Source organism: Castor canadensis, chromosome 11, assembly GCF_047511655.1.
Source record: "Castor canadensis chromosome 11, mCasCan1.hap1v2, whole genome shotgun sequence".
Classification (NCBI taxonomy): Eukaryota; Metazoa; Chordata; class Mammalia; order Rodentia; family Castoridae; genus Castor; species Castor canadensis.
This window is the reverse complement of record NC_133396.1, coordinates 13,370,282-13,394,392: the sequence shown is the minus strand read 5'-3', so window position 1 is coordinate 13,394,392 and position 24,111 is coordinate 13,370,282. Positions and strand designations below refer to the sequence as shown.

Below are 24,111 nucleotides of genomic sequence, written 5' to 3'. Positions count from 1 at the left end.
TGCGCCTGCGCAAAGCGCGCCTGCGACTATTTAACTAGAGCGCGGGAGGCGGGGCCGGCAGCGTCAGAGGGCGGGGCCAGGATGACGGACGGGGGCGGGGCGACCTCGGACCCCCGCTCCCACATCTCGGAATTTCATTCCTTTACCCTGTCACCACAGCACTCCAATGCCATAGACTCTGGTACTTCTATTCAACCATATTCTTAGAGTCGTCCTAAGGGTGGGTTTTCCAGATTGAGAGTATGGACATCTTTACAGCTGCTGGCTTCATCTTCACCTCCAGAGACTTAGGTACTAGTAGTTAACACTACCTATTCTCCTTGTGGGAATGACCTTTAAAGATGCACTCCTCTGAGTTAAAGAATGTTTTCCAGAGTTTTGAATATAGAAGTCAAAGTAGAAATCAGCCAATAGAAGTCCAGCATGAACACTTATCATGAAAGAGAATTCCCTGGTTGTCCTGGTGATTCTGGTGGCTTACATGCGCTTGTGGGGATCATATGATATGGGAAGGTGGACACAGGGCAGGAAGGAGAGATCGATTTGGAAAGGAATCAGACTAGGTCCAAACACGGCACTTATAGAGGAGCTGATGGTGCCTGAGAAGCAGTGTGCCTGGTGTCATAACCAGCTGCTTGTTTGAGTAACACTGAGAGGGAAAGTGAGTCTTCTATTTAGTTATTTGTTTATTTATTTATTTGATATTTATTTAGGGGGGTACTGGAGTTTGAACCTATGCCATGTGCTTGCTAGGTAATCACCTACCACTTGAGCCTCACCCCTAGTCCTAATCCTGTTATTTGAATACTAGGATGTCAGAGCCAGAAAGGACCTTGCAAAACAGATCTTCTGGGGTTTCTAAATAACAGGATTGGCAGATGTTAGAGTGGCTCAAGTGGTAGAGGGCCTGCCTAGCAAGGGTGAAGACCTGAGTTCAAAGCTCCATACTGCCAAAAAAGAAATAAATATTAGGATCAGATCTATGCTGGTCTATGAACAAGTATTGACTATCCTCAGCAAAGAGTAGTAAATGTAATGTTTTAAATTTCCTACATAAAATGTATTTTATTCTACTTTCCTACATGTATGACTTCCCCACATTTTTGATGCTTAAGAATGGTTTATGAAGAGATGCTGAAATTGAGAATGATTTTTGTAACACTTTTACTTAAAATAAAAATTGGAAACTTTGTGGGGTTTTTTGGCATTTAATTGATATGTGAAATATAAGTCTGGAAACCACTGACTCATCAAATCTCTTGCCTTATAGCTGATGCAGTTAAGGCTCAGAGGTAGAGGGCTATGTGACCCCAGGTAACACCCCATTTTGGTCACACTACCACCAGCAGCTGTATGCAGGACATTCCTCCAACTGTCCTTTTCTACCTTTGTCTTGTCCTTAAGCGTGTTCTACTTCACATCAGCACCCTCTAAACCAGTTGGATCCTACCCAGTGAAGCCTTTTTTTTTTTTTTAATCATCTACATTCTAGGGCTGGGGGCATGACTCAAGTGGTAGAGGGGCCTTGGGATGGGACTCTAGTACAGCCAAAAAAAAAAAAAAACCATATAGGACAAAACTACTTTTCACAAAATAAAAGCAACCAAAAATGATTGGCTCCTTGTACCATTTTTCCATCCCAAAGCACTACACCTCCCCCTCAGTACCAGACTCAGCCTCATCCACTGCCCCCCCTTTTTAAACAGTTTTGTGGTTCAAAACCAAACACCCTACCACCTACCTACATCACCAACTCCATTATCTACTTCTCAGTTTTTCCTTGTCTCTGGGGGAATTACTAGATCTTGATACTGCTTCTAACTAATAATTATAACTTTTTTTTGTAAGTACTGGAGTTTGAACTCAGGACCTCTGCTTATTTGGCAGTTGCTTTGCCACTTGAGCCACTCCACGAGTCCTTTTTTATGTTGGGTAGTTTCAAGTAGGGTCTCTCAACCTCTTTGCCCAGGGCTGGCTTTGATCCTTCATCTTCCTGATACCTGTCCTGAGTAGCTAGTGTTACAGGTGTAAGCCACCAGCACTCAGCAATAATTGTAAAGTTTATTATACCTTTCATTGTGTATTGCAATATCTGTGGGGGTCTCTTCTCTACCTTGGTTATGAACACCTGAAGAGAAATAGTGTGTTTTGTCTTCCTTCTGCTACCTAGCACACACCTACTGTAGTGGTACTCAAATTTATGTGGAATTAATAATGATTAAATTAATATATTATTTTCATAAGGATGCTTTAATAAATCATAAAAACATATAGATATTTATTGATTGGGGTCCTCTTGGTTCACTAATGACAATCAGGAATGAGGTTATTGAGCCTTGTTGGACACAGGGGAGGAAGTATAAAAAGGCATTTATTTTTGGGACTCTGGTCAGTTTTATTAGTAAATGGAAAGAGAAGAAATTAACATAAAGTAGAAGCAAGACACTGATTTAGTGAAGAATCTCCAAGTCCTGGAATAGCTCCTCAATGGGCCAGCACATTCTTTCATCCCAACTGACAGCCTGTCATCCAGTAGGAGAGTGTCCGTCCTAAACAGTGCAACTTCCATTTTGCCCTGTGGAGAAAAAACACATGGTTCTTGCTTTCAACTCAGCAGTTTTTTCTCCAGCCACCAGACCAGTTCCTGGGAAGTCTTCTCTGTAGAACAATGCCAAGAATCCCCTTCATCACTAGCTCTCTGGCCTGTCCTCTAGGTCCCTCTGGTTCTTTGTTTAAATTTTCCTCATTGCCACATTTTAAAATCCTTATCTCCCTCTGACAGTGGACAGCACTGTTTTACAGGAGTGAAAGTAATTTTTAAAAAATCCCAGGGGCAACCACTGACTCTTCAGAAAAGATCAGCCCTGATAACCACCTTGTCACTTCCCAGATGGTGTTTTGAGTCTACAAGGCATCCAGCTCCTTCCACACTCACAGCTGCCTGTAGAGGCAGTCATATTGTTCTGATTTGAAGCACAGAAAAGGTAAGTGGCCATCCGAGCGTCCACTGGTGAGAAGCTGAAAGCTTTCACGGTGTCTGCCCAGGGAATCTGCACCACACTTGAAATTATGAGAGAGCCCCTGGGGCAGCCATGAGTTCATTGCTTCACTTCTACCACACCTACAGCTGATTGGATAGGGGAAACATGGTCCAAGCTGGACCTATCAGATTCTCTAGCTCAGGATCTTGGACTAGGACTGAGCCTCCTCATTCTCTATGGTTGCTGAGGACTTTAGCTCATAAATTTGGGGGCATGTATTCTGTTCTCTGAACTGGGGAGCAGAGGAAGCTGGTTTGCAGAGACCAGAGTGGCACGAATGCACCATGGAACCTGCCATGGAAGGCTTTTGAGAAATTCTAGCCTGATTCCATGCTTATGCTGAGGCCCAGCTGCATCCCTTCAGTGGACTGAGTGAAATGCCTCTTCCTCCACTAAAATAAATTTTCCTCAGCTAGCTCAACTTGTTTTCTGTTACTGCAATCAAGAGATTTTGTTCAATACAATTTCAGAGAAAGAACCAAAGCCAGGCCTTCTAACTCAAGCTTTTCCACTATCCCACATTTTTCTAGACTGCTACAATGATGTATCCATGAGGCCATGTCTACTGCCCCTTTCTCTGTCACAGTTTCCTTAGTCCCACTGTGTCCTCCTCACCAGTTCTTCATTCCCCCTAATCCAGTAACAATCTTCTTTGCACATTTGATGGCTGAGATAAGCCTGGGGTCCAGTATATCTGAAAGGGAGGAAGGAGAGCACCTGTGACATATAGAGGATGATGCCAAAGACAAGGAAGATCCTGCCTCTACCTGCACAAGAGCTGTGACCCAGGGCCTGAGCACTTCCACATAAACAAGGCCTCCCTCTCAGGAGACCATTTAGACACTCTGACAATGGTTCCTGGACACTGGGGGTGGCCAGGGTGGAGGCAGGACCACTGAGATTTGGGCCTGCCCACTACTATTCTTCCAGGCCAGCATAGATGGTGGTTCACCCAAAGTTTGCAGGGCTTCTAGGGAGAGGAAATGCCAAAACAGCTAGCCCAGAAACCAAGGTAGGGTCCTGCCTAATGAGGGGAGCTCTTTAGATGAGAAACCAGGTACATTAGTCAGAGTAGGAAAGAGGAGCTAAAGGGCAGAGTCACAGGTCCTGTCAAACCTCTGGATCAGCTCTGTGGTCAAGAATTCGCACTTAGCCTTAGGCCAGACCATTAGCCTGTGTACTACTGAATAGTTAGATCTGAGCTTTTAAGGCAACAAGTTACATTTGGTTCTCTCTCTCTCTCTCTCTCTTCCCTTCCCTCCACAACTATTTCTCTCTCTTTGGTACTGGGTCTTCCTGTGGTGTTTCCAGTGCTGGCCTTGAACTACTGGACTCAGGCAATCCTCCTACTTCGGCCTCAGAAGTGTATGGTACTACAGACATCAACACCATGCCTGGCTCAGTTCTCTTTGAACCTCAGTTTGCTCATCTTCTCAAAATATCTGCAGTAACTCCTGACTTGAATGGACATTAGAGCCACTAGGTCAAATGTCCGTTCAGTCAAGGGAATCCCTGACTCTTTGAACAGCTCCAGGAGGGAATGCCCAGGATGTGGGTTGGAAGTGACATCATGTGAGAAGAGCCTGGTGTCCTCTCCCACCTCTCCCACCCTAGCCAAACCTCGACAGTCCATGTGGCAGAAGTTTTCCGAGTGACTCTGGTAGTCGTTACACCAGTAATGACTGTTGATCTGGAAGATGCCATAATCAAAGCTGCCATCTGCGTTTTCATGTACCTTTGATATGTTGAAGTTGCTTTCCACGAAAGCCAGGCACAGCCCTTAGAGCAGAAGTAGAGGGTCAAGATTTAGGGAGGACCAAGTTGAGTGAGAAATGAGATGGCAGAGAAAGGGAGGGAAGGAATATGAAGGGAGGAATAGGCTCAAGAGGCTTGATAGGGCTACAGGGCTAGAAACACCCATGGGCTTCACCTGAAGCCCACTCACAACTTCCATCTGTTCATGCTTGCTTTCTGCACTTATTGAGCAGGACCTATACAAAGCCCCAATAAGTGACTTTCAACTGGGTCAAATACAGCTGTCACTTCAAAGTCTATAGGACAAGAACGAGGATATGTATGTTGAAAATTGAAAGGCAGGATAAAAGGAGAAGGTGTCATAAGACAGGTGTGCATGAATTCCAGGCCAAAGGGAGAGCTCCTTTGCATACAGGAGGATGAAGGCTGTGAATATTCTTCCTCCAGACCTTTGGGTGACCAGGTTGGTCATTTCATTCAGCACTTCTCAATGTAACTGCCTTAAGAGTTCTTCCCTGACTTCCCCATCTAGAACAGTGTCACCTGTCACTACCCCTCATTCCTTCTTCTTCATGCATTGTTCCCACCAGGAAGTACTTTATATTTTTGTGTGGTTGTGTATGTGTGTGTGTGGTGTTGTTGGTGTTGCGGCCCCCTCCCCTTGATATGAACACTATTACAAAGGAACTATATTCTCAGAGGCTAAAACAATTCTTGGTGCATAATAGTGCTCAGTTAGTGATTGTTGGATGACTACTGAGTGTTGGAAAGGTTTCTTGGGGGTAGGTATCCTTTTAAACTTGGCTTTGAAAGAGGAATGGTGAGAAAGAAGGAGGGGCCTGGGCATGAGTAGGAAAGGAGGAGAAAGGAGAGGGGCGGAGGAGATGGCACTCACAGTCATTCAGGGAGTAGCCTTCAAACCCATCCAAATCTTCCTGGTGGAGTATCTTGGCCAATTCACAGCGACTGATGGTCATGTCTCCATTAGAAACAAGGAGGCAGCTGGCCACAAAGAACAGCAACACTGTGTTCATACTCGGAGGGGAGAGGGTGCCCAGCAGGGCCTGCGGGTTCTGTCTCACAGATTTTCTGCTGGTCTTCTCTGAAAGCCTGGGGGGTCTGTAGAGAGAAGCCAAATGTCCTTTCTCACTCACCACCTGAGGAGTCCTGTGTCTTTCCTCTCATTTATTATTTTACTAATACTTCTGATCACAAAAGATTAACATTTACAAATAGAAGAAAGTACTCTCATGAACTTCCATATACCCGTTTCCCAGCTTCAACAGTTAAAAACCAAGGCTAATCTGGTTCCCTTGTGGGTTCTCTTGTAATTGGCCCAGATACAGGTAGCACTGGGGTACTCGGTTGGGGAGTAAGGTTGGCAGACAGATTAGTGACAACTGCCTCAACGACATTTGTACATATATATTTGAACAAGTGTTTTTAGATGGGCTAGACACTGGGTATTGATCACCCCCAGTCTCATCCCAGACTCATAGTTGACCTTCCCTGTGGTCACATACCCTGCCTTAGTTGGCTGGTTGTAGGTTCTCTCATTTTTTTCCATTCAAAAGGGCATATCAGAAAGCAAGTAAGAGTGACCCAGACGTAGAAATAACCTTCACTGTCACTGTCACACTGTGTGTGCATGCATGTGTATGTGAAGATCTATGGCTCCAGATTCAACTGCTTGCTGTCAAAGGCTGGACTATGATGTAACCATGGAGAGCGTACTTAAACTTTCTGGGCTTTGTCTATACAATGAAGATATGGTAATAAATTCCTAATGGTGTGATGCAAAGATTAAAAGAAATCACAAGGCACAAATCTTGGTTTCACATTCCCTCCAAAATGGAACCAGGACTCCTGGGAATATGAATGATTGCTGGGCAAGAGGAGGAAAAGGTATAAAATTATTCTGGGTTATCTTCTTGTAGCAGAAATTGAGGAAGTGCTCAAAGTATGGATCAGGCCAAGTCATATTGACATAAGAGCTGCTCAAGAGAGCATTCAACGGCTAAATGTGGAAAAACATTTTTCCTATGAGATGTATTGAGATCTAGTGCACAATATATAATTCACATTAATTAACTTATTCAAAGTGTCCAGTTCAATAGTTTTTAGTTTATTTGAAGAGTTGTGCAGCAAGTCAATTTTAGAACATTCTCTGCAACCCAAAATAAACCCCACACCCATTAACATTGTGTAAGCATCCTAAACTGGTGTGAGTGAGAATCCTCACTGGGGCAGTCGAGCTGGTGGATGAAGAACTGGATGTGTACTTGGTCTTAGAGTCTCCTACAATTGCTTAGTTATTCCCTGAGGAAAACGGTAGCTATACTGTGGAAAAAACAGACTGTGTTTTGATCTTGCAATTAGAAATAACATTGTCAGTGAGGGACAAAGGGACACTGTGTGGCTGTAGACATGATACCCTGAGAAGGGCAACAGCATTCCTTATGTGTGACATTAGCCTGTGCCTAATCCAGAAGAAACAGCCAAACAGAAGGAACATCTATAAAATAACAGTCTGTGCTCTTTAAAGTGGTCAATGGCATGAAAACAGAGACTGGGACTGTTTCTGTCACAGGGTATGTGTCTTTCCCCTTAAACCAGGTGTGTGGTACTGAGGGATAAGGCCTGGGTTTCCGTGCCAGCCCCTAGGTGTCTGTCCAGCAGCTTCTGTGGGGACAAGATGGCCTCACAGGTGGGCATGCTTACTTGTGGTCTCTTGTCTTCTCAACTGGGGAACATTCTTTTGTTGCTCTCTGCCTCCCACCTAAGATATGACAGATTTAGCAAATAAAATGATAGGATTCCCAGTTTAATTAGAATTTCAGGCAAACAGCAAATAGCTGTTTAGTGTGTAGATGCCTCTGGCAACCTCCCCATCCTCACTCTGGAGGCTCTCTGAGCCTCCGGAAGCAGGCAGTTCTGGCTCTGCCCACAGATCCCCCCCTTGGTCCTCCTCAGATAAGACAGTGACCCCAGCATGTGATCCCACCTTCTTCTGAGGCTTATCTCTTTCCTATCCCTCTCTGGGCTCAGCTGGCCCTGGCCTTCTATGAGGATCTGTAGAGCCAGGTGTCCTATTCCTCAACAGTCACACTCCAACTCTGCTTAAGTAACCCCTTTCCTTTATCTGAAGAAGGCAGAAGTGTGGGCCACCAAAGCCTTCTGGAACCTCTGTTCTGTGACATCATCACTCTCCTAGAAATACACTGGTTTGAACTACGCAAATTGGATCAAGCTTCAGGCAGAAAGGACAAATGGGCCTGGAAGGTGAGGTGACAAGTGTAGAAGAGAACACTTGGCAGAATGAGGCCTGCCAACTCCCTTCCTTCTGGAAACAAGACCAACTTAGGGAAACTCCTTCCCCCACAGGAAGGAGTGGGAGCTGTAAGTCACAGGGCCCTGCCTCAGATGACAGGGGATGTGTGTGTCCCATCCTCATGGGCAATGTACACAGGAGAGGGCTGCTCCATGAAGAGTGAACAGAATCTTGCCTGGGTTCCAGTCCCAGTCCACCCTCTCAAGGACCCCCACACCTTTCCCTTCCTGCAGACTCACTAAATGTCCCTTCTGGCATAAAATTTGAGTTCAGTTTCTGTCACATGTCACCAAACAAGACCTGCCCATTAGTCAGCACTGGGTTAACAATCTGCAGAATGATGACGTGACAACCTGTCACCTGCCCATGAAGGTGAAAATGTCTCTATGTCATTGGTCACAAAGTATGAGAAATTTCTGTAGCAAAAACGAAGTGAGAAAAAAAAAGTTTTGTCACAGAGGGTCACTCTACCTTGGAAACAGAATGGGTGACTGAGTTACAAGGGTCTCTCAGCAGCAGTGCTTGTGCCTGCCTCTCAACATCTCTTGACTTCTCTGTCCAGCAGGGCAACAGCACACAGCATCCTGGGTGGACCAAGCAGGAGCAGGGATGGAGGCAGACACTGGAAGGAAGGTATCCTTGAGGTACTCTTCTATGAGGTACCATTTCTACAGGTGCCTCAGATGACCGGAAAAACTCATCTCTATAGGGTTAGAGCCTCGTGCAGGAGGGGTGGCTTGCGTAGCTCAGGATTGCTGCTAACCTATCCACTGGAAACCCTCAAGGGAATGATGTCCGTACTAGGAGGGGAACCACAAGGCCATCCAGCTGCAGGCCCACAGTCATGACAAACCCGAGCTCTGGAAGGATTCCAATCCATTCAAAGAACTGGAAAACCCAAGCTGGGGCCCATGGATAAAGTCTGGATGTGTGACTTGGCAAACAGGGCAAACGGAGGCCCCAGGTCATCTTTCTAAATACCAAAAAGATTTAAATCAAACTAATGAGTTCTTAAATAAAATACCTTCTATTCTTAATCCCTCTAAAAGGTTAATGTGTTTAAATGTTCAACAAGCTATGTTTGTATACGACAGAATGCCAGCAAAATGTCAAAGATGACTGAATTTAATTCTTTTTTTTTTTCTGAGACAGGGTTCACTATGTAGTCCAGGCTGGCCTCGAATTCGTTATCCTCCTGTCTCAGCTCCCTGAGCTTTGGAATTACAGGCATGTACCACCAGGCCCACCTTGAATTTAATTATTATTGTTTATGTCTGAGTTATTTGTCAATGAGCTGTCCATGTTGGGAGGATTAATCAAATAAAGATATACATTCAGAGTATCCCGTGAAATTTATTTTCTCTTCTTTTCAGCAAAATCATTATGTTGTTATTATCAAGATTTTAGCACTGGGGAATTTTAACCAGTAGAGCACGTGCCTAGCATACAAGAGACCATTAGTTCCATCTCCAGCACCATCAGAAAAAGTAAAAAAAAAAAAAGACAAAAATTACATTGAAGGATTATAACAATCATATTCAGAATATTAAAAATTTAATGTATTTTCATCAAAATATGTTTATGTAAATATTTTACTAACTTTTTCAGAGATGTTTTCCCAAAAGCTCATTTTCTTTTTAAAATTTAAAAAGTATCTGTGAGTGCTGGCTCAAGTGGTGAAGCACCCAGGTGGAAGGCCCTGAGTTCAACAGCCAGTGCCATGCACCCACACAGACAGATACATAGGAAATTAATGGATATAAACTTTTAAAAAAAATTTTATTTTATTCATATGTGCATACAATGTTTGGGTCATTTCTCCCCCCTTCTCCCACTCCCTCCCTTACTCCCCTGCCCCCTCCCTATCCCCTCCACCCCCTCACTACCAGGCAGAAACTATTTTGCCCTTATCTCTAACTTTGTTGAAGAGAGAGTATAAGCAATAATAGGAAGGACCAAGGGTTTTTGCTAGTTGAGATAAGGATAGCTATACAGGGAGTTGACTCTCATTGCTTTCCTGTGCATGTGTGTTACCTTCTAAGTTAATTCTTCTTGAACTAACCTTTTCTCTAGTTCCTGGTCCCCTTCTCCTATAAGCCTCAGTTGCTTTAAACTATTTGCTTTAGTTTCTCTGTGTTGAGGGCAACAAATGTTATCTAGTTTTTTAGGTGTCTTACCTATCCTCACACCTCCCTTGTGTGCTCTCGCTCTATCATGTGATCAAAGTCCAATCCCCTTGTTGTGTTTGCCCTTGATCTAATGTCCACATATGACGGAGAACATACGATTTTTGGTCTTTTGGGCCAGGCTAACCTCACTCAGCATAATGTTTTCCAATTCCATCTATTTACCAGCAAATGATAACATTTCGTTCTTCTTCATGGCTGCATAAAATTCCATTGTGTATAAATACCATATTTTCTTAATCCATTTGTCAGTAGTGGGGCATCTTGGCTGTTTCCATAACTTGGCTATTGTGAATAGTGCTGCAATAAACATGGGTGTGCAGGTGCCTCTGGAGTAACCTGTGTCACAGTCTTTTGGGTATATCCCCAAGAGTGGTATTGCTGGATCATATGGTAGATCAATGTTTAGATTTTTAAGTAGCCTCCAAATTTTTTTCTGGAGTGGTTGTACTAGTTTACATTCCCACCAGCAGTTTAAGAGGGTTCCTTTTTCCCCGCATCCTCGCCAACACCTGTTGTTAGTGGTGTTGCTAATGATGGCTATTCTAACAGGGGTGAGGTGGCATCTTAGTGTGGTTTCAATTTGCATTTCCTTTATTGCTAGAGATGGTGAGCATTTTTTCATGTGTTTTTTGGCCATTTAAATTTCTTCTTTTGAGAAAGTTCTGTTTAGTTCACTTGCCCATTTCTTTATTGGTTCATTAATTTTGGGAGAATTTAGTTTTTTAAGTTCCCTATATATTCTGGTTATCAGTCCTTTGTCTGATGTGTAGCTGGCAAATATTTTCTCCCACTCTGTGGGTGGTCTCTTCAGTTTAGAGACCATTTCTTTTTTTGAGCAGAAGCTTTTTAGTTTTATGAAGTCCCATTTATCTATGCTATCTCTTAGTTGCTGTGCTTCTGGGGTTCCATTGAGAAAGTTCTTGCCTATACCTATTAATTCCAGAGTATTTCCTACTCTTTCCTGTACCAACTTTAGAGTTTGTGGTCTGATATTAAGATCCTTGATCCATTTTGAGTTAATATTGGTATAGGGTGATATACATGGATCTAGTTTCACTGTTTTGCAGACTGCTAACCAGTTTTCCCAGCAGTTTTTGTTGAAGAGGCTGTCTTTTCTCCATCGTATATTTTTAGTGCCTTTGTCAAAGACAAGTTGGTTATAATTGTGTGGCTTCATATCTGGGTCCTCTGTTCTGTTCCACTGGTCTTCATGTCTGTTTTTGTGCCAGTACCATGCTGTTTTTATTGTTATTGCTTTGTAATATAGTTTGAAGTCAGTATCGTGATACCTCCAGCATTGTTCTTTTGACTGAGTATTGCCTTGGCTATTCGTGGCCTCTTGTGTTTCCATATAAATTTAACAGTAGATTTTCAATCTCTTTAATGAATGTCATTGGAATTTTGATGGGAATTGCATTAAACATGTAGATTACTTTTGGGAGTATCGACATTTTTACTATGTTGATTCTACCAATCCATGAGCATGGGAGATCTCTCCACTTTCTATAGTCTTCCTCAATCTCTTTCTTCAGAAGTTTATAGTTTTCCTTGTAGAGGTCATTCACATCCTTTGTTAGGGATATAAACTTTTTATCAAAGTTATTTTAATAAATCCAAACACTTCATTTTAATTTTTTGGAAACATAACTAAAAATTGTTTGCTTTTATTTTCAAGTTAAAACTCATAATCTAACATTCAATGGCCACCTCCTTGCCAGGATGAAGAATCAGTATTGTGGTGTATCTGGTGTGCAATGTTGCAAACTTTCCCTCAGCTTCCATGTACTCCTAGGGCTAATACTGTACTAGTTTGTGATTCCCTCCAGAACCATGAGTAGATACACAAGAGCAGGAAGAAACTGCACCCTCAGTGCTATTAGAAAATAAGTCTTCATTGTGCTTGAATCTATGGCATTCATGCTGAGAGGAAAGAGCTGATGAGCAAATTAATTGGTCTTTTATCTTAAGTATTTTTCTGCTTACAGCCTCCATGTCTGTGCTCTGAATTCGTGCCTAGCAGGGCTTCCATTAAACCTTTTGGGCTGTGTGTGTGTTTTCTCATGGACATAGGATAAGATGTGTAGAAGCCTCTTGCTACAGTCTGGGTCTTAACTGTCCTCCCAAAGACCCATGTCTTATAGGCTTGGTTCCCAGCTTGGTGATGTTGGGAGGTGGTAGAAACTTTAAGGGATACAGACTAGTGGGAGGTCTTTAGGTCATTGGAGATTCTATCTTTCTTCTTTCTTTCTTTCTTTCTTTCTTTCTTTCTTTCTTTCTTTCTTTCTTTCTTTCTTTCTTTCTTTTTTGCTCCCTGGCCATGAGGTGAGCAGGTTTGCTCCACCATACTTTCCTACTGTGATGTGTTGCCTCACCACAGGCTCAAAAGCAACAGGGCCAACTAACTGACTGTGGACTGGAACCTTCAAAACTGTGAGCCAAAAGAACCTTCTGCTGGGCACAGTGGCTTATGCTTGTAATCCTGGCACTCAGCAGAGTGAAGCGAGAGGATTGTGAGTTTCAGGCCATCCTGGGCTACATAGCAAGACACTGTCTCAAAAAGAAGATATATAAATAAACCTTTTCTCTTTATAAACTAATCATTTCAGATATGTATTACAGTAATGGAAAGCTTTATGATTCAATTTATAGAAAAGTAGAAAATGCAAATAGATCTATAATGACAGAGAGCAGATTAGTAGTTCCTTGAGAATGGAGAAGTAGGAAAAGATAAAAATAGGAGGAGGGGTCCCCAAGAGGCACAAGAAAACTTGAGGGGAGGTGATAGTCATATTTACTATCTTCTTTGTACTCTATGACTGTGTGCAGTTTCTTGTGTGTCAATACCAAGAAAAGAGAGGTGCATAAATATTAATAATTACTATATTACACAAAACATATTTTGTGAAAAGGGAGGTGGGGGTCAGGCATAGTTGAGAGCCAGCAGCATCGATTTAATCTGTAGGAAAAAAGCTCCTCCCATTTCCCCATCTTCAGACCAAGAAGATACTTGCTGTGCAATTCACCCAGCAGCCACTAGAGGGAAGAAGAGGCCCATGTACAGGAAGTGGGGGTGGAGGGTGGGGTTTGCAGGACTTCAACACAGTATTCCTTCCTCTATGGTCCCTAGCCTGGGAGGTGGTCGTTAACACTCCCTTTATGACCCACAGAGCTGGGATTTGGCACATGGTGTCTTTGGGCCTTATTCCGCTGTGCTGGTCCCTCAGTACCAGGAGATCCTGTGCTTCCAGGTCTTTTAAAAGGGGGTCCTGACTCCAGCAAGGCGACAGTCACAGTCCAGATCTGTCATCCAAGGGCTGAAATAGAGTAGTTGGAGGTGGCATGAGATGGTCGTGACTCTCTAAGAAGAGAGTCTTTGGAAGACCCCCCACTGTTACGTACAGGTGTGGAGGGTCCTGGCCTGCACAGGTCAGAGGACTGACTCATGAGGCAGCTGAATGATGATTCAAAGCCGGTGTATAAAGTAGGATTTATTAGAGAGAAAGGAAAGGCTACAGCTAAGGTACTGCAGTGGAGCCCAGAAGCCGGTGGCTCGCTGCACAGGTGAAGGCTGGGGTCTTTATGGACGTTTTAACTCTGGGTTGGGGGGTTTTTCTCATTGGCCATGGATCGCGGGCTTTCTCAGTTGAACTGGTTTGGTTTGCACCTTTATTGGCGGAGGGGAGCAATCTTGAGAGCATTTTGCTCATCAGCCCTGTGGCAGATCTGTATCTCTCCTTTAGGATGCAGGAATGCAGACCCCCATCTCCTCAGGATGTAGGAATGATATTGCTATCCATGGGGGATGGGATACTCACTCATCTGCCTTAGTTCTCCAGACCCAACAAATCCCCCCTCTGAGATAAGCACCCAACTGCTTTTGGGGAGAGGGGTGATGATGACTGGTGCTGACAATGGGGTGATGGGGGGATAGGAGAGAGGGCACTTGTCTCAGGGGTTGACCTGTGTTGTTTCCAGGGGCTCCCCCCCCCCCATAGAACGGGGATGGAGGGCTCATGCCTAGGCAGAGGTGAGTATTCCTTGACTAAAAGTTGGAGTTTGATCCGTTGGACCTGTTGAGATATAAATCTGGAGAGAGCATTTATTATACAAGGCCCAAATAGGAATATTAGTAGGAGCATAAAAAGGTGTCTGCTAAGGGCTGTATATCTAGGGATCTAGATTTTACAAAATCCTGTAACTCCCAAGAAAGCTCTAAGATGCTTTATGGTATGGGGGAGAGGGAAACAGAGGATTGGGTTGATTTCCTCGTGACTCAGGGAGTGAGTCTGTCCCTTTAAGAACACACCTAGGTAGGTGACCTGTGGGAGACAAGGGGCTGTCAGGATTTAGGTTAAGTGTAACACTTTTGGATAAAAGAGAGCTTTATCTCATTATTTTATATAAATTGACACTTTTAACTTTGTAAATGTATCATATTTAGATAAAATATAGACACAACACTGTAACAAGGTGGTCATTTAAGACACATGAGCAAATATGTAAATGAACTGTGATTCAGTAATACCTAAAGCTTGACAAGATCAACAGAAAACACAATTTTGATAAAATCTTTCCCTGTAACAGTTTTTTTCTGTAGATGTTACTTAGAGCAGAACAATATTAAGATAACCTTATTATTTTATAGACATAGAGAATTTGATTTTATTTGACATGACCCTAAAAATCTTTTAGGCAACTCTTAGATTATAGTCAACTTTAACTTTATCACACACTGTAGCTTTTTAGTATACATTTTTAAGATTTACTCAGATCTTTATATAATATTTTGAACCCTTTTATGGTTTTTCAGTATCCCTCCTCTCCATATTTGAAATAATCTTTAGGACAAACCCTTCTTTACAAAATCCTTTCTCATCCAAAAAATTCCTTTTTTCCTTTAACTTCTCAAAAAATACACTCAATACCTATCTATATCCTTTCCACTTGTTTACTTTGTAACTTGTATTTTAAGATTAACTAAAAATTTTTAATTTATCATAGGGGCTGGAGCAACTAATTAGTAGCCCTTGTTTTTTTAAGGAATTTATGATAGGCATAAAGCCTCGTTGTCCCTCAACTTGAGGGGATGTTTTTGGGTGTGGAAACAGAGGGATCTTTGAGTTTTATTTGAATAGGGAGGGCCATCCAGGCTCGCCCTACAGTCATCCAATTGGTCCACACTGTGGGATCTATTTGTTCCTGAAGGAGGGGGCAGTAGAGATAGCTGCCTGGGGGAAGGAGAATTTGAGCTTTTAGTTGAGATAGTAAATCCTGTCCCAGCAGGAACACTGGAGTTTTAGGTACTATGAGGAAAGAGTGACAGAAGAGGAGGTCTCCCCAAGAGCAGGCCACAGGCCAGGTAAAAATAGTGCTCTAGGGGCTGGCCAGATTTGCCCCCAATGATAACCTTGTCATTGGACCGGGGACCAGGGGAGAAAGGTAAAACAGAGAAACAAGCTCCACTGTCTAGCCAGAAAATGATCTTTTGCTTTTCTGCCATTATGGCTCCTCAACATGGATGCCAAGAAGTGGAGCATGGACAGGAGGCCAGGACCCACCAATCCATAGGAGGTGGCACCTCACCTTCCATCTGGAGACAGGGGCACTTAGACCTCCAGTGGTTACCTTTGCAGAGAGGGCTGGGTCCTGGTTGGGGGCGGGGCTGTCTCCTGGGTTGTTGCCCTTGAGCATTCTCTGTGGAAGTGACCCTCCTGTCCACCATGGTAGCAAGTTCAAGATGCAGGCCCCAGTCAGGTGGGGCCTTTTTTGAGAGCTGCAATGAGGTCATGGTGTTTTTTGTCTTTTTCTCTCCTTTTAGTAATATCCCGGTTATAATATACAGACATGGCTAGCTGTATTAATTGGTCCAATGACTTTTCTCCTTCAGCCACAGACTTTTGGAGTTTTCTATGGATATCTGGGGGCTGAAATTTATCTTTGAGGAGAACCTCTTCCGGCTGTGACTCTGGATCCCCTATGGTAAGCTTTCTGATAGCATCCTTAAGATGCTGCTGAAAGGTAAGGGGGGTTTTCTTAAGAACCTTGCTGTACTACACTCACCTGGGAATAATTTAGAGGTTTGACTTTGGCCCTTTTTAGCCCTTCCACTATGAGATGGATTAAGTGACATTAATGCCATTTATCCTCCTCACCATTATTTTTTGATTTAGCAATGCTGGGGAATTGAACCCAGGACCTTGCATATGCTGGGCAGACATTCTCCCACTAAGCTACTTCCTCAGCCCCAAATATCTTTTTTGTCTTTGACTGTATTGAGATTTGAACTCAGTACTTTGTGCCTGCAAAGCAGCACTTTACTGCTTGAGCCATCACCAGCCCCTTTACCATTCTGATTTTCAGTGTGGATCTGTCAAGGGGATTGCCTGTGCCCCTGAGTACAGGTTCCCAGGCTACAGGTGGGAGGACAAAGTAAAAGGAAGCCAGAGTTAAACAGGCCCTCACAGGCCCTGTGGCCTCAGCTTTACTTCATAGACAGAAAGCTAAGTATTATCCTCTTAGGGTGCGAAGAGGGAACTGGCTGAGGTGCTCTCCACTCAGCCCATACAATGATGCCCATCCCGCCCCAGAAACTGGCAAATTTTTGTTTTCTCATACGGCACTGCTTGTCAAATACTATTGTCATTAAAATGTATAATGAAAGTCCCTACTTTTCCTTATTCTCATGTTAGCTAGGAATCTTAAATCACCCCTCAGTCATTCACCCTGCATCTTTATTGAAAATCTCATCATCATCAGAAGAGTCCTTGTCATGTAGCTTCTGGGCCATATATTTCAAGCATGTGGCATTGAGAGATCTGTACATATCCCTAAACCAAAGTGGCTGCCTTAACTGGAAAAAGCCCTCCTAGAAAAGAGAAGGGGAGATATTAATTCTGCTTTCCCCTCCCTTTTCTGGCCATAGAACCAAGTCTTCTTCAAACTTGCCTGACTCTCACTTTCTGTTGGGTATCTCCTGCGCAGAAATGCGAAAAAGCCCCTTGGATGAAAACGCATGCACAAGACAGTTAGTGATTCATGCTGTTTTACAAGTCTCTTATGATGTACATCTCAGGTCTTACTAAGACAAAAACTTGTGCTTTGGTCCATAATCATAATGAGCAAAGTCACCCCAGACCTGGAGACTTGAAAACAATTTCATTCATGCAGGGCTTCCAGCAGCTGTCCATGCCTGTCCGAAAGAGCCCCACAGTGTCTGGGGAGACCTTGTGTGTGGCTTGCATGCAGCATAGGCAGGATCGTCAGCCCCACTTATCCCCTCTGCTAAGTAACCTTGTGCAGTGTACAGACTGCACAACCATACTGGGAAGAAGCATTTCACCCTCTCCCGAGTCTTTCATATCAGTCCCCTGCAAACTTGGTCTCTCATACATCATTCACTCACTGGGGGTGGGGGGATGTGTGAGGGAGAAGATGCTTGTTTTCCTAGTTGCTTTACCCATAAGTTGAATCACACCGAGCCCAAGCAAATGTCTGAATCCAACTAATGAAGTTGTCTGTATCATAGATTTTTCTACTGCAGGCTGTCACTAATAAATGTAGCATGAAATCAGTTTAAAGGCTTTGACTAGCCCTAACACACGACGTATCTTTTCTGAATACAAACAGAATAGGAAAAGTCAGATGTATCATTCCAGAGACTATGGTTGTCTTCATGGCATGTGAGTACTGTTTCATGATGTAAAATGTAATCACAGCCCAACCACAGTGTAATCAATGGCAAAGTGTCAGGCTTGAAAGGAGCCACCTTCCTGATACTAGCAGTGTGACCTCAGGGCAAGATCTTGCCCGTCTCCTTCTCCATGTCCTTATTATAAAAGGAAGAGACAAACTATTGTCTAAGGTCTCTCCCAGCTAATACTCTATGAGGTTTGGATAAAAGAGAGAGTAGAGATGAGAAGGTAACCTGGAGGACTGATAAGGTAAGTTTTCCCACCCCTTTACAGGAAGGACTCAGACACTCCATCTTTCACCAGCCCTGTAGTCTAACATCCTGGGGCTTCCCGACCCAGTCCCCAAAGCCTCCAAGAAGGCCTCTGCCTGGACCTGATGCCCACCACCAGCAGGAGCAGGCACAGCCAAAACCTCTTACTCTTCACCCTCTTTGCTTGAGGGACTGGTGATGGCAAAGTCCTGGCTACCTCCACCTTGACTAGGGAACTATTTTTGCTGGAGCCAGTCAAAACCCTATGGGAAATGAGTATACTTCACACCTCTGACAGTTTCCTCACTGTTAAACCAGTGAGTTCTAAGTTCTCCCCTAGAGTTGAGAGATGAGTTCTAAGTTCTGCCCTAGTTCTCAGATCCTCATTAAAAGACTGCCAGACCTATATTTACCTTGAGGAGCCTTCTCTATCATCCTTTTTTGGTGTTCTCTGGTAATAAATCTGTTTTGGAAGAAAGCACAATCATGATTATCCACCACAATGACTATCTTCAGATCTTTATCCGTTCCTTCTATTTATTTTAAGTCTTATCTACCCAGTGAGATACGTTTTCTGAACACAGGAATTCTACTCTGTTACTAGTTCTTTTTCTCTTCCATAGTACCTAACTTAGGATCTTGCATGCAGCTGGTAGCCCACACACCTCAATAGCTTTGCTATGTACCACCAATAGAAAACTGGAAGAAAGATCCCATTTACACTAGCAATAAAGATGAACAAAGTCCCTCAGAATAAATTTAACCAAAGATGTATAAGATTTATGTGACAAAAACTCTGAAACTCAGGGCAGCACATGGTGATTCATGCCTGTAATCCCAGAGGGATTGGAGGACCATGGTCCCAGGCTGGCCTGGGCAAAAACTTGAGACCCTATCTCAAAAATTGGGCATTTGCCTAGCAAGTGTGAGACTCTGAATTCAAACCCCAGTACAAAAACAAATGAATAAATAACAACAAAACAAAAACAAAAACAACCCAAAAAACCCTCCCCTGGAGAATGAATTCACAGTAATAAGCAGTACAGGCTTTATGGTCAGGGAAATTGGAGTGGTTTTTTTGTGGTTATTGTTGTTTGTTTTGCCTTTGGGTTTTCCACTGAGGCTTTAAATGATCTCCTTCATTTGTAAAACAGGATTGATGAGATCTTCCTCACAGGAATTTTGTGAGGATTAGATCAGATGATCTGTGGAAAACTCTTTGTCCTATGCCTAGCATCCATAAATGCTAAGATGGCTAGGCATCAGAGACAACGTGCTCAAATCTACCCAAGGTTCCTAGCCATGGCATCAGGCTTAGAAAGCTCTTTCCACCACAAAACTATAAAAGGATTGCCTGTTTTCTCCTAACACTTTGGTAGTTAGTTTCTCTCCCTTTCTTTCTCAGAGCTTGCACTCATGTTCTCTCTCTCTCTCTCTCTCTATCTCTCTCTCACTCTCTCTCCACCTTCTTCCCTCCCTTCCTCCTTCCTTTTCTCTCTCTGTCTTTACATTTACCAAACTACTTTTGTTTAAGGTGAAATGTAGGAATGTTTTGTTACTTGATCCCAAATTATTAGGAAGCTGTTCTATTATCATTGTTTATTTTTCCCACTGACTAGGATATTAGAAGGTGACATTTCAAGTGTTAGGCTAGGAGTGTAGCTCAGTGGTGGAGCATATCCTTATAATGTGAAATTAATTCACACACACACACACACCCCTTGGGAACACCTATTCTGTCTGTTTTTGGACGCTGTATGCCACTTGAAATAAATATTGCATTGTGTTATTCCTCATTGTGGAGTTGACATAATGTTTATCTCTCTTCCTTTGACTGCCATTACTTTCTACGGCAGGTAAAACACTGCAGGCTTCCTGTCCTTTCAGAGCTTACCATTTAAGCAAGCAAAGGAAATAATGAAAACACAAATAAATACAAATACAAGTTGAACTATACATACAAATTAAAAGCAGTATAGGAGTTTATAGAAATTTCAAGAAAGGCGAGTTTCTTCTTAGGGTCAAGTCCCTGAGTTCTTTCTGTAAGCTAAAGAATAACTTAATTAGATGATAAAGAGATGAGAAGGATGAAAACTATGTAAACTCATTCCCCCCGGTGAGGAGCTTGTGGGTTCTTAAAGAACACACCAAATATAGTGTGCTACATGCCTTATTAATTTGCACTTTTTTCTATTAAATTCTATCTGGTTTAGGTCCCACTTCACTCTCCAAAAGAGCAAAGTGGGGGACACTGTCTCGGCCTCATAACTGCACTGGACTAGAGCCCCTGGTCTTCCTGCTTCAGTGACATATCCTAAACGATGGGAAAATTGGGGTCTTATGTTTTATAGATTTGCTCACCTCACTTGATTCCTGCCCCTTCTGTTTACTCTGAACGTCTGTGTTGTCACTGATGTAGTCCTCTGTTTTCCACTGGTCTGTATCCCTGTCAGTTCTGGATGTACTGGCTTCTTGCTGTGTACTGAGAACTTTCATCAGGTAGCCTGTTCTGAGGATGAACTTAGAACAGACTGCCTGCACATCAGGATCAGAGCAGTCAATTTCCAAGTTGTGGATGATATCAGACATAGGAGATCTCATGTCACTGTTGGGGATGAGGGACGGAAGCTGCTGGATTAGCTTCGATATAAGATGATCAGCCAGGGGTACCAATGTGCTAAGGACATCTTTGGGCTTGGTGGGTGAGTCAGTGCCCATGCTGGGGTATTCCCAGTGTATCTCACTGGTTTGTTGTCCCGTCCTGCAGGACACATCAGCGTGGGTAGCGAACCTAGAAGGGGAAGAATGAAGGGACAAGAGACACGAAGGAGACAGCAAGACAAGGGTTCTGATCAAGCTGCAAAATTTTATTGTTCACACAGGGGTATTTATGTGCTGAGGGAGTGAGGGGTACGACGAGGTGCAGGCTGGTTGGCTGGTTCTGCTATAGGACTTCTGATAGGGTGCACGTTCGCGCCGGCGGCAAGGTAAACTCCCGGAAGAGAAGCAGGGACGGCGCCATCTCGTGCTGGAGGTGGAGAAGTTGGGACAAACAACCGTGGGCAAGGTCAAGACAGAATGGCTCACAAAGGGAGCCTTGTCTCTGACATTTCCCCCTTATTCTTATACAAACATGACCAGAATATGTCGGCTTATTGAGAGGGGATGACAGAGGCCCAGTTCCTCAGGGTGGAGATCATTTTGCTTTGTAAGCAAGCGTCCTTGCTAAGTTCTCAAGAGAATCTCCTCGGCATGTTTTTTGAGGAGGCGGATTTTTTAGGAGCATGCCAACCGCCATGCACCAGGGCATGTCATACAGAGGTCTTGGGTCTGGGGATCCTAGGATCCACCCTCCTGCAGTCTTACCTGCACCCTCGTTTAGAAAAGCCTTTATGATCACTCTCCCTGGGTGCTGCCTCCCCCAAGCAGAGGGGCCCAGTGGAGGAGGGCCCAATGGGCGATGAGTGGTCAAGAATGTTATATAAGAAGAGGGGGTGGCAGAGAGAAAATTTGGAAACCCAGATGGAGCATTTAGCGAGTTCTTATTGAAAGGAGGGTCTCAGGAGCACGGTCTTCCATATCCAGACGATGATAATGGACCTGTATAGGCTTAGAGGCTAAGGTGTTAATTTGTTCTTTAATGAATTGTATCAGCCTGTTTATAATGCAGGGCCCTATGATCACAATTAAAAGTAGACCTAGCAAGGGGCCTAATAGTGGAAGAAGGTAGGGTAGAATTCCATTAAGTCCAGTCCAGAGGGGGTTTTCAAATAGCTCCCTTCGTCTCTTTTCTAAATCTTCTTGAAGCTGTTTAATTTTGGTGCGTACTATGCCTGATTTATTGGCATAAAAGCAGCATCTTTCCCCTAAGGCCAAGCAGATACCTCCCTGGTTGGCTGTTAGCAGGTCTAAGCCTCGCCTGTTCTGAAGGACTACTTCTGCCAGGGAGTCTATTTGGTCCTGTAAATCCTTAATGGTTCCAGATAGAGTTTGTACATCATTTATAAGTTGTTGAGATAGGCGACGGTAAGAGTGTATAGCCGTGCCTAAGCCAGCTGTACCTGTGCCTATAGCTGCTGTTATTCCAAGGCTGGCAAGGAGCGGTAAGGCTTGTATTGCCCGTTTATGTCTTTTAATTAAGGTGTCTAAGCTAGGAATGGGCAGAGGTTCATCTCCTGAGACAACAGTAATATCTGGGAGTAATAAGGCAACAACACAGCCACCAGTCCAATTTGCTGGAAGCCTGGGGAAGGCTGTGTTTCCTCCACACAAAAAAACTGTACCGTTGGGGGGACAAAGAGCTGGGGTGGGTGAGGAATAATTTAGAACTGATAAGCAATTTCCAAAAGAACTAACCCCAACGTCAATATCATAAGAATTATTTTGCATCCTGCCTTGAAGGCATACTGTAGGTGCATCCATAGGCTGTACTTTAAAGGAAAGTCCAGATTGACAGGTATCCTGATTATTTATGGTGGAGTTGACAGGTATTGCCATGGGCATTACTGCTCCTATGGTCATGCAAAGCCAGCAATCCTTAGCAAGGGTGGGGTTGGAAGTGTTAAGCAAGGAGAAGGTACTTCCCAAAATATCTAATGTATTGGGATCTAAATCTGGAATCTGAGATTTAGGCAACATTAAGGGGTGATATGTGAGTTCGGGGATTTGGGGTTTTAAAAGCTCAATCACTTGAAGATGTTTGACAGCATCCGTGGGTCCTCCACCGTCAGAGACCCCTGTAGGGGCCTTAAGGGGCCAGCAGGAGGGTTTGCCAGCGCTGCCCTCACATCCAGCCAATTTGCCGGAGAGGTGAACGGTATATTGGGTTTGGCCGAGAAAGCCGGGTATCTGCACGACAGAGTCGGCGCTACCTCCCCCTATGACCCCTTGTTCAGAGCCAGCAATAAGAATGGCCTCAAAAAACTGTTGTCCGTTTTTGCCGCGGCAGAGAGAGGCTTGGGCATAGCAAGAGCTATGCACTGCCGAAGTGTGGTGACAGGTAGCTGAACAATTTTTAATTTCTTTTGAAGCGGTGGAGACTTTTGGTTTATTAACACATACCCAAGAAGGCTGCCAAAATCCCCCAATGTATGAGTTTTGCTCTATACGCTGATAAGCCACCTTAGTTATGCAATCCACGGTCAGGGCATAGTTGGTGGGGGCTATGGACAAGTGTCCTCCCCTGCATTCACAGGGGGCACCAAAAAGCTCTTGAGCGGCTAAGCCAGGGTCCCGAAATCCTCCATCAGCAAACCTGTTTAGCAGGAGTGTCGCAAGCAGGATCTTCATCCAGCGTGTGAACAGCATCTGTAAGAGAAGATAATGCGTCCTCAGGGAGAGGGTCTTTCTCCCTGGGTTTTGTTAAGTCATTAACCTGTTTTATTAGGCGTTCTGGTAACCATCTAGGGGCAGCCTGTTCTTGATCCAAAACACAAGCTGAGCCTCGGCCCCAAATGAGGACAGGATCTGGGCCTTTCCATTTATACGTAAGAGGATCGCGCCACATGACGGGTGAGCGGACAGTGTTAGACGAGGGGTGCCAGTGTCTGTCCGCGGCCAAGTGGCCGTCGCTGTCTAGGGTGAGAAAGTTGAGGGTAAATAATGTATGGTTTAGGCGATCTCTGGGAGTGGTAAAGGTAAGGGTAGAGGCTTTAAGACGGGTCAGCCAAGTTTTTAGAGTGAGGTGGGCACGTTCTACGATGCCCTGACCCTGGGGATTATAAGGAATCCCAGTAGTATGGGAAATTTGTAGAGTAGAACAGAACTGTTTAAACTTAGAACTGGTATATGCAGGGCCATTATCTGTCTTAATGTGTGTAGGTTTACCCATAACGGTGAAGGCTGAAACAAGAT

The 24,111-nt window shown here is 43.9% G+C and overlaps 2 protein-coding genes across 2 annotated transcripts in view; both read right to left on the bottom strand.

Moving 5' to 3' along the window:
- Nucleotides 1–2,339: 2,339 nt before the first annotated feature.
- On the bottom strand, nt 2,340–6,059 carry LOC109680817 (lysozyme-like protein 6). Its single transcript, XM_020155497.2, has 4 exons — nt 5,692–6,059; nt 4,662–4,820; nt 3,657–3,735; nt 2,340–2,575 (listed from the first exon to the last, which is right to left on the bottom strand). The coding sequence occupies exons 1-4, from the start codon at nt 5,828–5,830 to the stop codon at nt 2,506–2,508; spliced, it is 447 nt and encodes a 148-aa protein (XP_020011086.1). The 5' UTR covers nt 5,831–6,059; the 3' UTR covers nt 2,340–2,505.
- A 5,640-nt stretch (nt 6,060–11,699) lies between these two features.
- LOC109690645 (uncharacterized) overlaps nt 11,700–24,111 on the bottom strand; it is a 38,663-nt gene continuing 26,251 nt past the window's right edge. The window contains exons 8-9 of the mRNA XM_074044743.1: nt 20,620–21,102; nt 11,700–12,615 (exon numbers count right to left, since the gene is read on the bottom strand). Of these exons, the coding sequence (XP_073900844.1) occupies nt 12,514–12,615; nt 20,620–21,102 (585 nt within the window). The 3' untranslated portion in view covers nt 11,700–12,513. The remainder of the gene's footprint in view (nt 12,616–20,619; nt 21,103–24,111) is intronic.

Coding starts and splice junctions, on each gene's coding strand:
- LOC109680817 (XM_020155497.2), bottom strand. CDS start 5,830: ATGAACACAGTGTTGCTGTTCTTTGTGGCCAGCTGCCTCCTTGTTTCT. Junction 4,821..5,691: donor AGGCTACTCCCTGAATGACT/GTGAGTGCCATC, acceptor TTCTGCTCTAAG/GGCTGTGCCTGGCTTTCGTG. Junction 2,576..3,656: donor TTAGGGGGAATGAAGAACTG/GTGAGGAGGACA, acceptor TTTTCTCCACAG/GGCAAAATGGAAGTTGCACT.